This window comes from Bombus vosnesenskii, unplaced genomic scaffold (assembly GCF_011952255.1).
Source record: "Bombus vosnesenskii isolate JDL3184/JDL3185 unplaced genomic scaffold, Bvos_JDL3184-5_v1.1 scf7180000013340, whole genome shotgun sequence".
In the NCBI taxonomy this organism is placed as follows: Eukaryota; Metazoa; Arthropoda; class Insecta; order Hymenoptera; family Apidae; genus Bombus; species Bombus vosnesenskii.
Window position 1 is genome coordinate 1,350,334 of NW_022882977.1, and position 15,004 is coordinate 1,365,337.

The following is a 15,004-nucleotide window of genomic DNA, read 5'->3' on the forward strand; positions in this document are numbered from 1 at the left end:
CATATATGTATATGCTTTTATTATTCATTTGCCACAAAAATTTTCTTCGTTTATTGATATAAGGTTCAATTTTATGTTGAAAACCAAAAACAAATTGTGTACGTGACCAAATTTATTTATTGTATAAATGATTCCTGCAAACATGAAAATAAATTTTGTATGAAACGAATTTATTAAAAAATTCAGGCACAAAGTGGGTTTGTTTACATATTTTAACACAATGTACACATATTAAATTAAATAATAAAAGGCACCATTATATCAATTTATCGCCAAGGTTTTCGTACAGTCCCAGCGCTGGTACTTCTTTTAATACTCTCATCTGCAAGTTATATAATTATTGATAATACACTGATATTGATGACTTATGTATCATGTAGTAAATGAGTTAAATAATAATATATACATATGTATATGTATTAATACAATTTGTAAATTAATTGCAGTAACAAATATTATGACCTGACATTATAATAAAAGAAAATAACTTACATAAAATGTTTGAAGAGATAAGTCTTTCCTTAATATCTGAAGTCCAAGTTTGACATCTAGATCTAGACAAACATGAACGAACAAACGAAGTTGGTTGATATTCTTCCATCCTACCAGGAAAAAATAAACAACAAATAAATGGGAATTTATATATATATAATTATAGCTGTTGGTTTAAACAGCAGTATGTTATGCTAATATAAAAATGAAAACAGTGTACTGGATACATGATTATTTTAGAAATTCTATTTGCTATAGAAAAAATTAAATATTGAGAATCTAAATAGTGAGAATAAAAAGCATACTTCTGCAATACTAAATATACATTTTATATTACGTACTAATTATGTTCATTGATAAATTTATGGTACTAAATTCATTTAATACAAGCATCTAATAGCAAATAATGACATAATTTATTTTGCTTCAATAACATAACATTCTACATTTGAAGAATTCATAAAAATTTCTGTAAGAAAACAAAGTAAATTTTACTATGCAGAGTCATACTCCTTCAGTTTTTTCCTGGCTAAAGTCCGTTGAGTTGCAAACGAGTATGATCTTGCAGATGATGGACGTTCTATACGGGATTTTTTAATTTCACGATCTTGCGCTATTACTTGCGTTCTTTTCTGGGGATTTTGGGCAAATAACTCCACTATATTCATAGAAGCTGCGTCACACTTTTAGAAATCATAAAATTCTGATGAATATCCTTCCCTTAAGAATTTTCATATTTTAAATAACAATTGTTTTACTTATCAACAGTAATAAAATAATGGATTTTAAAACACTTTAAGTAGATTATTATTAAAATAATATAAGTAGAAATTATTTGTTTTATTTTATCTTACTGTCAGCTAATTACTATCAAATTGATACAAGTGAGAAGGAAATTTTTCTTCTTAAATTTATAGACGATATGATAAAAAGGAAACAAGACTTTAATAAATTTCTTAATATTATGAAAAACGAAGTGCGTTGAGTGACATTTTTTTATTACAATATTTAACAATATTACCTGTAATTGAAGCCGATGTAAAAAATTAAATTCTGAACGATTAAGAGGTGCATCAACATGAAGTTTAAGCATGCAATGTAAAGCTTCTTTGTATGTGTTTTTTAAAGCAATCACACGTTCGGTTCGCATCATTCTACGTACTAAATACCCTCTTGCATATGCGTTTATTACATTTACTGCTTTAATCTGTAGCACAAAAATAATTGTGTAATTTGAAATACTATTTAAATGGAAATCTAAATACAGAATATAAATACTTACATGTTTAGTTTCATATATTGTCCTCTCAAGGACTGGTACATGAGTAGTTTTGCTATCTAAAGGAAATAATTCTCGACTAACGTTTGAACGTTTACTTGTTTCACCCTCCTCTAATAATCTTTCTTTGTAATTTACATCATTTGATTGCATCTCTGTATTTCTTCCATTTGTTTTTGTCAGAGATTTATTAATGTTGACTGAGGGTTCTGTTTCTGAAGATTGAGCTGTATATGAATATCTAGTAGAACAAGGAGCATTATCATAATTCATTTCAGAATAAATATAATTCAATGGACAGGAAATTATGTTCGTCCTATTATCTTGTGAATGTTCTACTTCATTCTTTTGTTCTAGATTATTTTTTAACGTTCTAACATTTTGCATATTGTTTTCATCATTAAAAGCAGGAGACAAGATATTTTCAGAGAGCAAAGAAACTGAAATTTTTGGAAAGGATTTTTTAATCTCAGTCAATAAAAGTAACTGTTGTTTTTCAAATTCCTTTTGTAGTAATGTTTGTTCCCTGTGTTGACGAAACATTAATTCAGCCATCTGATTCTTATGCATCTCTTGTACCTTTTTGTAAACTGTTAGAAGTTTATCAGATGCAATAGTAGATTTCAATTTAGGGATTGGGTTATCTATATCTGTATCTTTCGAAAATTTTTCCATCAAATTATTAGTTGCATAAATGCTATTGTGCTCATTTAGATCTTCCAAGGAACCACCAAGTTTACATACTGGATTAAAAGTGCAAGAGCTATTATGCTTGTTCCATGTTTGTAATGTATCTATGTTTTCATTGTTATTATCTACAATATACTTTTCATTGTGATTAATTTGTATATCGCTTCTATTAATACACTCTTTAGCTAACATCGTTTGAATGCAATCCGCAGACTTTGTCGATGGACATATTACAAAAGAAGATTCTGGTTTCGTTTGTAAAGAAATGGACTTACACATTTTACGATTAGTTTTATGATTAGAGTTTCTTATAGGAACAGATTCTTTATTTTCAGGTTCATACTCCCACTCAATTTTAGCTTGTGTAACATTCCATTCTTTTTGTTGGTTCGTATTCTCGTAAGATGTTGGAACATATTCTGAACATGGAGCACAAGTTGAAGTAGCAAGTTCCATTTGCATGTGTGCCAATAATATTGGACTTGGAGTATCTAACACATAGGAACCTTGACGTACTAATTTAGGAGTATCTCCTAAATTATCAAAATTACTTTCTTGACAATCTCTATCTCCATTACATGTAGCTTTATTCAGTGTTAATGGAGTAATATTTAATGTTTTAGGCACTTGTGGTTTCCAAATATCTGATATTGTTTCTGTACTAGTAGATTCTATTGAAGCTGTTTCATTTAAGCAGTGATCTCTATCAACGCTAGCAGTTATTGATTTTGATTTTGAAACAGTACCAGGTCCCAAATTTACCTGATTTTCACACCTACATTCCCTGTCTAAATTTTTACTAGATTGTAATGTTTTTTCTAAATTGTCATTAGAGCTTTCACAAATTTCTATTGGAACATTGTTTATATCCACAGTATTAGTTTCATTATAATTACTATTTTTGCATTCAAAAGAAATTAAATTCTCTCTTGAACCATGAACTCTTTTTTTACATTTTATACCCCTTGATTCTTTTGTAACTTTTCCTATATAAATATCACTATTATTACATTCTTTAGCAATGTGTGAAACGTTCAACTTTTTTTCTATATTTATTGCACTTTTCTTATAATTGGACATTTCCTGTTTAATATCTTCAGTTATCTAAAAAAGATATATTTTATCACAAAATTAATCTTAAATGGTAATTATATATAATATAATGCCTATATAATATAGCGCATACCATTGGTGGTAAAATAGGAATTCCATTAATCTTGATACATGAAACATATGAATGACCTTCCATAGTTTTAACTTTTTAAATAGATCTGCTAAAAGTGATAGGAAACTTATACATAAAGAAAACAACTATTGTTTAAAAAAACTTATTGAAGAAAGAGTAGGATAATAATAATAATAATAAGTAAAATAAATTTTCATATTAATAAAGGCAATATTGTTAGTAAACATTCTGTTTGTTACATAAAGATGTAAACAAGATAATTAAGTGATAGTTATATAATAATCAGAATAAAAATAGAGTAAAGCATTAAAGATAAATCAGAGTTTGGGATTGCATGCTCAAATATGTGCACGCATGTATATTAATTTGATTATTTGTTTATTTACATATAATAATTTTATTACATGCATATATAATTGAAATGAAGTTAATGAAGCAAACACAATATCATCCAACAATTTCCTTTCGAAATGTGTCTCAATCTCTTTAAAGATTAATTTATTTAGCAAATTTGTTTGTCAGAACTCATCACATCTCATATTATACTTACTGTTACTTTGTATTTTTTGATAAACATTTTATCCAATACTAACACTAACGTTAGAAGAAAACTATTGAGTACATTTAATTTTATTTAAATGAATAAAAAACGGATATGCATTTTCAGTTTATTCATTTACATATTCATATGTATCGATGTATCGATGATACTATATCGGGACAAACTTCCAAAAGCTAATATTTCATTAATTATTTATGCATTTTTTCATTATGAAAACATCAAGCTCTGATCACAGACGAGAAAAAGAATAAATGTGACATCGACATGCAATGATCCAATGCTTTTTCGTACCCACGTTTTGGGGTTACTTAAACCTAACCCAACTTTTTCCCTTATTGTGCAACGGGCACATTCATTTACTTAAATTGCATAGGTAACGTGCAACGAAGGAAGCGAACGGAATGCATCAAAACTGAGTGAGATACATCGAAACATAGCGAGCAATGAACTGTAAAATATTGTCATAGTAACAGATACAGAGCTTCAAATATGCGTTATCTTAATAAATCTACACATATTATCTCTTGCTGATATTTAAATTCTATTACTATGTCAACACTGAGAGTGGTAAAAGTGGAAGCAGGCGAGTTACCTTTTGTTCTCTGTAACACCTAGAGTGAAGACTTCTCGAATAATAAACAGCAAATGATTTTTTAACATGTTACGCATAAAAAATTAATCACGTACTAGGTTAAATGGTAATTATTTAGAAGTTTATTCTCACTATCGATTTCGATGGTTTTTGAACGTATTATCGGAGGCATGATTTTGAACAATTTTTTTCTATTATACATGTAACCAGCGCTCGGCCTTAGTTTCCGAGATATTTACAAAAAATTGTTGATATCACTACAGTGAATTCTGTCTATAAATGTACGTTCGTGGCAGCGTATTTGTTAGTATTGGTTGCCGCCAGGATAAAATGACCTAACCTAATCCAAACCTAACCTAACCCAAACCTAACTCATCTTTTGTTTATATTATACAAGGTGAATCACCAAAAACGAATCATCTAAATAACTTTCAATTTTTGAGATACAAAGAAACATTTGAAACAAAAGTTGTTTGGTTATGAGAGGACTATTACGTAATAGAAAACATTTTTCTCAAGTGGACGTGTTTAAGAATTTTGAAATTTCACGACTCAATTTTAGCATAATTTCTTCTATGCGATTTTCGGTATATGAATATCGAGTCCACGATCATGTAAACAGGTTTCGACATTCATACATGCCACATGGAAGAAAACATTCTAAAATTGAATCGTTAAAAATCAATATAAAAAGTAAGAAGAGTCTTATTTTGCACATGTGCGACATGCTATGAATGTCTCAGACAGAGACTAAGACAATTTACCCATCTTTGTCTATTTCACAAAAGCGAAAATTTTGTTGTCTTCCATGTTGATTTTTCACGACTCAATTTTCGGTTTTCCCTAGAAGGTCAAGACCTGTTTATATGATCGTGGATACAACCGTGTTCAAGTAATCACGATCTAGTTGTCATTTGAAAGCCACCACCCAGAGGTTAGAAAACCAATATTCCCTACTAAATAAAATAAAACCCTATTTAGTTATATTCCAAAGTATCCAAAGCTAACGAAGTAATGATATATAGTTCACTACCGTTGTACATAGAAATTATTAAAATGAATAATGTCGATGTCTATCTAGACTCGTCTTGTTATCGAAATATCAATTATCTGTGCCTGGAAACGATGATTCTTAGTACGTGTATAAAAAATGTGAAGCAATAATAATAGAAAATGTCTTGTTACATATGTATGTAAACATTACGCAATAAGCGGTTTCCAGGGGAAACGAATCTGACGGGACACCGCGAAAATTGTAAATCGAATCGTGATCGTAACTTCTCTTCTCAGAACGGTGATTCCAGTTTTGTTCCAAGTGTAATTGAGTCCCGTGTGCGAACCCAGTGACCGTGTCTTATCACGGCTGGAGATTTTACCCGTGAAATGTCAAAATGGCGTCTTCACAGGACGCTTGGTATCTGTCGTTGTTAGGACTAGCAGAAAACTTTCGAACCTCGAGTCCACCGAATATCAAGTCATGCATACAGTGTTTACAAGCGGTCTTCAATTTTAAACCACCTCCAAGAGTCGAAGCACGCACACATCTTCAACTTGGTAACATCCTTCTTACGCATACCAAAAACATCGATTTGGCGCGGTCTCATTTAGAACAAGCGGTAAGTTGAACTATTATTTGTACTTTAATTAATTACGTACAACTTTTTCTTCGAATATTGTATTTTATTTTTATCGTGCACTACGTGGAAATTTCGATACATCTGTTTATCCTGATTCTAACCTTTCTTTTTATTTTGGTACAGTCGGTAATACATGTATAAGATTATGAGTGATTAAAAATCAATTGATGTGTTAATCTGTATCTGTGTGTACTTAAGCGATGGTTTAATTTTTGGATAATTGATAATTTAATATTTGGATAATTGATATTTGTTAATTGATGTGTAATATTGACATTATGTTTTAGTGGCGATTGAGCCAGAATATAAACACTTTTGATGACGTTAAGTTTGAAGCAGCAAGTGTGGTTGCAGAACTGTATGAGCAACAGCACCAATCAAATCTAAGTAAACCTATATTACGGAAGGCTATAGAACTTTCTCAACACAATGTGTATTGGCACTGCAGACTTATTTTCCAACTTGCAGTAAGTTAGAGACTGTTTTAATTAATGTCAATAATGAAGCAGTTGTTTAATGATATTTTTGTGTAATTTAGCAAATACATGCATCAGAAAAAGATTTTGTCGCAGCTAGTAGTCTACTTGCAGTGGGTGTTGATTATTCTCATATCAGCAATGCAAGTTATACGAGAGTTCTATTCTTATTGAGTCGATGTATGCTTTTATTAATAGACAAAAAGTTTACTGAGGTTCATCCGCTTTTAAATTCAGCTGGACACCATGTTGAAAATTGGCAGGGTAGTCCACATCAAAAAGAGTATTTAAAAGTATATTTTTTAGTACTTCAAGTTTGTCATTATTTAATGGCAGGACAAGTAAGCAATGAATAATATTTTGTATTTAATAAATGTATGGTAACTATTTATTTATATTTAAACTTTTCTCGACAGGTTAAAAGTGTGAAACCTTGTTTAAAGCAATTGCAACAAAGTATACAAACTATAATGTCTCCTAGCTGGCCACCGGATGAAATAGTTACGGGTTCTAATATCGGAGATATGTTTATATGGATGCCAAAGGACCATTTATATGTTTTGGTGTATTTAGTAACAGTTATGCATTCAATGCAAGCTGGTTACATGGATAAAGCTCAGAAATACACAGATAAAGCATTGACTCAAATTGAAAAGCTCAAAAGTAAATGCAACGACTTATCATTTTAATAATGTTATTATGACTTCCTAGTTAAATTAACATTCATATTGTATTTTGCAGTTGTTGACAACAAACCTATACTTTCTGTTTTTCAATTAATGTTGTTGGAGCATATAGTAATGTGCAGACTAGTAATGGGAAATAAAAGTGTAGCTCTTGCAGAAATTTCTCAAGCTTGTCAGCTTTGTAGAAGGCAGCCAAGGTTACTTCAAGGTCATAAGCCACAATTGCATGCTTTATTGGGACTATATGCAATGTCTATGAATTGTATGGAAGCTGCAGAAGCACAATTTACTGCTGCTTTAAGAGTAGGATAATAAAAAAAATTAAATATTATTAAATGTGACTTTTTAGTAGTATTGTGAAAAATAATCTCCCTTACAGACATCACAAGAAAGGGAATTGTGGACTTTCGCGAATTTGAACTTGGCAATAGTATATCTTAGGACAAAGAGGGATGCTGATTTAGGTGCTTTATTAGAACGAATAAATCCCGAGTCTTTACCATCTCATTCACACTCTTTAAGGGCAGCAGCATATTATGTTCAAGGTCTCCAAGCGTTTTTTGGAGCGAGATACAACGAAGCAAAGTACGAATCGATTATTATACTTAATATCTTTCAAAAAGCCATCAAATGTACCTAAACATATAAATATATTTATAGGAGATACCTCCGGGAAACTCTAAAAATGGCTAATTCTGAAGATTTAAACAGACTCACGTCGTGTAGTCTTGTACTTCTTGGACACATATTTCTTTCTTTAGGAAATAGTAGAGAGTCCATGAACATGGTTACTCCTGCGATGCAGTTAGCTTCTAAAATACCTGATGTTCATGTACAATTATGGGCTACCGCCATACTTAAAGGTATATAGAAATTTGGATGTATTTAAACAACAGAAGGTTCATCTCTAAATGACTCATCTTTGTCGATAGATTTGTATAGAATTTGTGGAGATCCGAATCGCGAAAGCGAAGCATATCAAATGCATTGCACGTTTTCGCAAACACTCTTGAAAGATCACTTTCAAAGTACGCAAATGGGTGAACATAATCTTATACAGTGGACTGATGGGCCTGTGCCTGCTTTGCCGAGTAATCCACCACCTTCAACGTCACAAGCAATTCTTTAATAATATCCAAAAACTCTATAGTTTGTATGTTCGAAATGTGTAAACTATTTGATGGAGCACAGAAAGGTGTTAGGTTTGTACAATTTGGTTATCGAATTATATAGTGAACAATAGAATCAGAGGTAATGATAAAAGCATGAGGCTCTCTTAAACGAGAGAATGAAGTAGGTTGAATCACAAACAGACTAATTAATTGCGATTAAATCGAAGAGAGCAAAAATTCAATTGTTCAATGTGGGTATTAAATAATATCCACAAAAACTCATTGTTTATTATCTAAATATTTTCGGGTAACTAAAAATCACACAGAATTTCATTTGCAGAGTTTCATAAAAATTATATATATACTATAAGTTTGTACAAACAATTTATTGTAGTCGTTTTCTATGTCACAGAGATACACAAAAAAAGTGAAAATATGTAGAAAATATTGATATATTTTATTATTTTGTAAATTGTAAATTATCTCGCGACTTTTTTCCTCATAAGTGTAAATCTGCAAAGAAGAAGAGAGAAAAGTGGCAGTACTATCGCTCCAAGTATCAAAATAATTAAATGCATTTTTCAATGTAATTATTATACCATTGCACAAATACTATTTTAAAATTAACAAAAAGTTTAATTTATGCTATAAAAGTGATAGATTTTGATACGAATGTTAAGAAATATTTGTTGTTGGTGCTAAATTAAAGGGCACATTAAAATGCGTTAATAATTTAAGTCTTGGAAAATCTTATTTGCCACACGGAGAACAATATTTCCGGCCAAATCAATTTTTCTTTATATGATAGTTGCTCTCTGTAAGTAATTTATCTAAATTTGACATCCTAAGAATAACCTAACGTTATTATTTTGTAACTTATATCGGTTTTATTCACACATTTTTTTAAATTTATAATTCATACAACTTTTTAGGTTTACATAGCACGTTGGCAAGTATATTTTGAATTAAATTTTAAATCGAGACTGATAAAATTATTATAATAAAAGAACTAGATAAATATGGATCAGAGATACGATACGTGGGTGCATATTTCAGAGACTATGAATTTATACATCTATGAAGATAAATTTAAATAAAATTGAAACATTTCATGAAAATAAAGAATTGGATTGGTAAAAATGAAGAAAATAAGAATAAAATATTGATAATATTTCCAACGTACTATGCTCTTCAATGACCAAAGTAGGTTTTTAAAATTCGGGCTGTGGACACAACAGAAATAATTGTATGTTCATAAACGTGTACCCTTACATATGGGGAAATATGTTGATAGGTACAATAGGTTGCAAAATGTTCTTTGAGAAACAAAAGAAGTATCGTACCTATCGTATGCGTGGTGCGTATCAGTTGATGTGTTTTTATTCAACAATGTATGTATATAATGTATAATTAAAATAAACACAATCGTAAGTAGTATTAGATAGAGCAATATATGAGAAAGGAAAAAAAATAAAGGGGCCTTACTATGTGGTAAGCTAAGTGGCAAAGATGTTCCGCCTAACTTTGCATTGTTTTTAAATTAAGATATTGTACATATTTTAAATAGCAAAGATAATAAAGAGTAAAACAGAGAAAAAAATATAACAAGACTACATACCTGTAAAAAAAGTACTTTATCGTTTTTGTGTATTTATGTAATCAATATGGAAATTATATTATTTGAATTAATACTGTCATCTTTGAATTCTTTATTTATAGTATTTATATGTATTTTTGGTGGCTGTACATGATGATAAAAAATCCATAAAAATAAACAAATCTTAGAAAAAGACATGGTTGTGTAATAAATTAGTCATTTTAAAACAGTGAGTTGTTAATTTTTAATTACTACTTAAAATAATTTATAGTTTCATTTCTTACTTTTATCATATTTTATATTATAATACCAACATGTATATATAATCTACTACAATCATTATGTACATTTACATTATTTTCTGTACCATATCTGTACAGTTTTCATACGTTTCACCTTCTTCTGCAATTGAAGGACGCCATACATTAAAGCTTCTGCTGTTGGGGGACATCCTGAAATGTGTTTAAATATATATATATATATATATAACAATTTTCTACTAAGATAAAAGATTAAGCCTAAGATATAACATTAAGCTTTTTATGAATGTCACATCAAATATTACCTGGCACGTATATGTCCACAGGCAAAATCCTGTCACATCCTCTGACAACAGAATAACTATAATGATAATAACCACCACCATTGGCACAGCTTCCCATTGAAATGACCCATCGGGGTTCGGGCATTTGATCATACACTCTTCTCAATGCAGGTGCCATTTTATTTGTGAGAGTACCAGCAACAATAATAACATCAGCTTGTCTTGGAGAGGCTCTAAATACAACTCCATATCTGTCCATATCGTATCTTGGAGCTGCAATATGCATCATTTCGACTGCGCAACAGGCTAGACCAAATGTAAGAGGCCATAGTGATCCTTTGCGACCCCAATTTAGAAGATCATCTAATCGTGCTATTGCATATTCAGCGATATTGTTGGTATCTTGAAAAGGACTATAGGGCTTCCTTTTTACTTTTTGTGGCAAGGAAGGTCCACTTTCTTGCACGACTGCATCTGTGGCCATATGTTTGGCTTGATTGACTAAAGCTCCAGGACATCCTGATAAAGCAATATTATTGCGTATCAGGGATGCTAAGCCCTGATTAAAAGAGGCTAAAAAGAAAATATTTATTTATATTAATTTCTTTAATATGTGATTTAATTTATACTATATTTACATTTATGAATGTTTATCTGTTACATAAGTCACAATTTTTGTAAAAGATAAATTTTTTGTTATTGTTGGAGATTTTTGTTGATGCGTGAGGTTATGAAATGTGTTACAATAGAATTTGAAAATGCCACCTATACCTCAATGTAAGAAAATAAAGCTACTTTAGTTGAAATTGCTACATCTTATGCAATACAAACTATTAGAGAGGAAGAGCCATAAAATTAAACGTAAATATATATGAAACATATTAGTATATTTAGAGTAGAATTTCTTCCAAATGATGAAATGTTACAATGTTACAATATGCGTTTATCGTTAGTTTACTTAATTACTGAAAACAATCGAAGATATTTTGAAAATTTAGAATTGTTGTAAACTTACGCGATAACATAATACAGCGCAACATTTTACACCCCACAATCTACAATACCCACCCGTCACACAGTTGTCTGCTACACTGCGATTCTGCGCTGTAAATGCATCTCAAAGCGTTATATGTATGGTACCATGGTATGTATTTACTATAGAAATAAGAAATGTATAAATATATAACGGTAATATAAATTGAGCTGCTAAACCTAATATAGTTGATTAAGTGGCAATAGATATATTTGTCTAATTAATCTCAAAAGATATATTCAGTTTTCTTAATTTATAGGTTGTGTTCGTAAAACAATGTATTTTTTAATAAAGTTATGACATGCGGAAACAAGCATCAGGCATTGAAAGATGTAGATTTATTACAGAAAGGTCGAATATTGTAAGAACTACGATTTTTAATATTTTTAACCGCTTGTAGTTCATAGCAATGTTAATCGATCTTTTATTTAATTTTAACCGATGACATTTTCAGCATGTACATATAACTGATATAAATCTATAAAACGTATTGTTTAAATTTGCATTACAAGCTCAGGTAAAAAAGTTGCAATTTTCTCAAAAAATTTTTGAGAGTGCATGTAGTAAACTAATTCGTCTCATTTCTCAAAAAAACTTAAGTCGTTTAATTCAATCTTAAAAAAGTTATTTAAAACATAGCGTCAATCTTCGAAGTTCTTCAATTAATACAGTTAGTAAGTAAATACATGCATCAGCAGCTGTTCAACCTCTTAACAAGAGAACAGATTATTGAAGAGAATAGCTTCAAAACAACATTTTTTCAATTAAAAAGATCTTAAAATTATTAGAAGTTACTGAATATTTGAAATGTAAATAAATCAGTTGATTTAATTAGATGAACAAAGAGATCGAAGGATCTATTTTCAGCAGATTGCAATCTTACCACCAGAGGACTGAAATCTGAGCTATAATTTCACTAATAATAACTTCCCCGATAGAATCTCATTGTTGAATACAATATAATTTCGTTTTATTATACAGATAAATAACTACAGCAATTAGAGAGATATTTAACAAAATTTGCAATGTTTTAAATCATTTCACTTTCTTTTTAACATTCATATTTCTATTCAGTAAGATCTACTTTGCTAACTGAATCGTGATTTTTGAGAACTAATTCTTTGATACTTTAAAATTTTTTAAAAGGAAAATTATTATCTGTTTTACTTATACCAGATTATAATTATAGTTGTGATATATTTGTGTTAGGAAAAAGTATAAATGAACAAAACATCATTTTTTCGTAGAATGTTTTTATTGGCTCAGTTTCTGTTTTATACAAAACATCTAAGAAACACAGATGCTTCCCGCTGATATTTTTTCCTTAAACTTCGCCTTACGAAAGCGGCTAATCTATCGACTTCGCGACGTTTTTCTAGTCTTGCAGTTCTCAAAGGGCACGCTAAAGTATAATGCGATACTGATTTTTTTGTTTGCTTCAACAGTGCTTGTATGTCGACGCATATACCTAATCACACCACTACCTATTTACTCAATGGTGGTCGTTAAAAAGTCGAAACGTAAGGTTGTTAAAAAGTGCCTCTTAAGTGAACGACTGCACTACTTCAGCAAACGGACGGGGACTTTAACTAGGCCATAGAACCAAATTTTTTCACTACTCGCGTTGCCTTGTAAACGTAAACAATTCCCTATATACAAAAACGGTCCCTACTATTTGTCGCTTACCAACCGAGCTAATTTCATTCATAGTAATTTTTTTACTTAAGGCTCCTGTTTTATCTCACCGATTTGTCTCGATCGAACGGTAAAACAAAATATTTCTTTACATTTTACAAGTGTATCGTGCTTCGTTGAACGAAAACTGCATTTAATTATTTTTTGTTTAACCACTTGCCTTATATCATATACAAAATCATTTTTGTAACTTACCGATTATCGAATTATAATAGACCGCGAATTTTTATGCATTTATAGGAAATTAAAAAGTCCAAAAATGCACATGATATTAAAAAATATACAAAATATTTAAAAGATAATACTTATTATAATACTGAGTGGAAAAAATAAATTTCTTTTTAGATTCTATTTGTTTAATTAGGTCTACGAACATATGAATTTTCATAAAAATCCTCAGTCTAGTAATAAATAGAAAAATATGTTTGAGCCTGAGTTCAGCTACATTGAATCACGTGGACGTTACTCTGATTAAGTCCGAAATGTTTTAAAGAAATTACGTGCGGTTAAAGTTTCATTTGTAGAAACAACATTTTCATTTCATTTAAAACAGTTTCATTTAAAACAACATAGTAAATTTGAATGAGATTAGTTAAAAAATAAGCCATAAGGCAAGGAGTTAATCGTAGGCGTGTATGAACTCTGTGTGCATTTGTACGTTGTATCATATAGAGACCTCGTAGAGAACTATTTAGCGAAAATTCATTAACTCATAAACATCTAGGCAACATATAATTAACAACTTATATTTCAGCAACAACAATAGGATCATTTGTCATTTCTTTAAGTTTCGAGTCGGATATATGAATGGCTCCCGCTACCAACAGCAGCTGCCTAAATAATTTACAAATGTCGTAACAGTGTTTCTTTCTATGCATCTTAAACTCTTATGATCATTTCCAGCCGATTATTTGACGCCAGTATTTATAATATAATGTTCCTTTTTAAAATCGATAGGTAACCCATTTTAGAATGGTCAGTTTAAAACGTATCTAAACTTAATTTCAAGTAACGAACTAATTATCACGAGAATTTTATTGAAACATCCCAAAAATATAGAAAAACTTTAAATTCTAATATTTTTCCCGCGCATATGTTATGAGTTAACATATTTGCACGCATTTGTGCGCAGGTGACTTTCTTGTAACATTATCGCGCATCCTTCAAAATTGTTTTTAATTTTTTCTTTCTTTTGCCTTTTTATCTTTTTCATAGAGTTAATATAAGATTTACAAAATAGTATTTGCAAATTATAAGAACAATTTAACATAATATAAAACCATATTAAAGGGGAAAATGTATATGTTTACACATACAGCCGGCAACAAAAATAGATGGATAGATAGTGGAGATAGATATCAATGAAGTTTCGTTAAATATGGTTTGTTTACAGAAAAGTGTAAATTAATTTACTAAGTAATTT

At 30.1% G+C, this 15,004-nt stretch overlaps 3 protein-coding genes across 6 annotated transcripts; 1 reads left to right on the forward strand and 2 right to left on the reverse strand.

Moving 5' to 3' along the window:
• Positions 1-88: 88 nt before the first annotated feature.
• LOC117236212 lies at positions 89-5,170 on the reverse strand. 3 transcript variants are annotated; one of them, XM_033498957.1, is made up of 7 exons: positions 4,802-5,170; positions 3,648-3,735; positions 1,775-3,565; positions 1,514-1,699; positions 1,003-1,175; positions 493-602; positions 93-322 (listed from the first exon to the last, which is right to left on the reverse strand). In XM_033498957.1, exons 2-7 carry the CDS (start codon positions 3,708-3,710, stop codon positions 267-269), a joined length of 2,379 nt encoding a protein of 792 aa, XP_033354848.1. In that variant the 5' UTR covers positions 3,711-3,735; positions 4,802-5,170; the 3' UTR covers positions 93-266. The 3 variants fall into 3 exon arrangements, 2 of the variants coding, with proteins under 2 accessions (XP_033354848.1, XP_033354849.1); XR_004493813.1 differs by lacking the exon at positions 1,003-1,175 and having other exon boundaries at positions 89-322; XM_033498958.1 differs by lacking the exon at positions 93-322 and having other exon boundaries at positions 988-1,175.
• Positions 5,171-6,192: 1,022 nt separating this feature from the next.
• Positions 6,193-10,409, forward strand: LOC117236214 (MAU2 chromatid cohesion factor homolog). 2 transcript variants are annotated; one of them, XR_004493814.1, is made up of 9 exons: positions 6,193-6,417; positions 6,726-6,905; positions 6,977-7,255; positions 7,331-7,577; positions 7,656-7,903; positions 7,980-8,185; positions 8,261-8,463; positions 8,533-8,802; positions 9,645-10,409. XR_004493814.1 is itself a non-coding variant. In XM_033498959.1 (8 exons), the coding sequence occupies exons 1-8, from the start codon at positions 6,193-6,195 to the stop codon at positions 8,727-8,729; spliced, it is 1,785 nt and encodes a 594-aa protein (XP_033354850.1). In that variant the 3' UTR covers positions 8,730-10,409. The 2 variants fall into 2 exon arrangements, 1 of the variants encoding a protein (XP_033354850.1); XM_033498959.1 differs by having other exon boundaries at positions 8,533-10,409.
• Positions 10,410-10,509: 100 nt separating this feature from the next.
• Positions 10,510-11,981, reverse strand: LOC117236216 (NADH-quinone oxidoreductase subunit B 2-like). The gene is made up of 3 exons (XM_033498962.1): positions 11,869-11,981; positions 10,875-11,426; positions 10,510-10,761 (listed from the first exon to the last, which is right to left on the reverse strand). Exons 1-3 carry the CDS (start codon positions 11,891-11,893, stop codon positions 10,664-10,666), a joined length of 675 nt encoding a protein of 224 aa, XP_033354853.1. The 5' UTR covers positions 11,894-11,981; the 3' UTR covers positions 10,510-10,663.
• Positions 11,982-15,004: the final 3,023 nt, after the last annotated feature.

Coding starts and splice junctions, on each gene's coding strand:
- LOC117236212 (XM_033498957.1), bottom strand. CDS start 3,710: ATGGAAGGTCATTCATATGTTTCATGTATCAAGATTAATGGAATTCCT. Junction 1,176..1,513: donor TACATCGGCTTCAATTACAG/GTAATATTGTTA, acceptor GATTTCTAAAAG/TGTGACGCAGCTTCTATGAA. Junction 323..492: donor TATCTCTTCAAACATTTTAT/GTAAGTTATTTT, acceptor TATAACTTGCAG/ATGAGAGTATTAAAAGAAGT.
- LOC117236214 (XM_033498959.1), top strand. CDS start 6,193: ATGGCGTCTTCACAGGACGCTTGGTATCTGTCGTTGTTAGGACTAGCA. Junction 7,904..7,979: donor AATTTACTGCTGCTTTAAGA/GTAGGATAATAA, acceptor TCTCCCTTACAG/ACATCACAAGAAAGGGAATT. Junction 8,464..8,532: donor GGCTACCGCCATACTTAAAG/GTATATAGAAAT, acceptor CTTTGTCGATAG/ATTTGTATAGAATTTGTGGA.
- LOC117236216 (XM_033498962.1), bottom strand. CDS start 11,893: ATGTTGCGCTGTATTATGTTATCGC. Junction 11,427..11,868: donor GCGCTGTATTATGTTATCGC/GTAAGTTTACAA, acceptor TTTTCTTTTTAG/CCTCTTTTAATCAGGGCTTA. Junction 10,762..10,874: donor TGTGGACATATACGTGCCAG/GTAATATTTGAT, acceptor AACACATTTCAG/GATGTCCCCCAACAGCAGAA.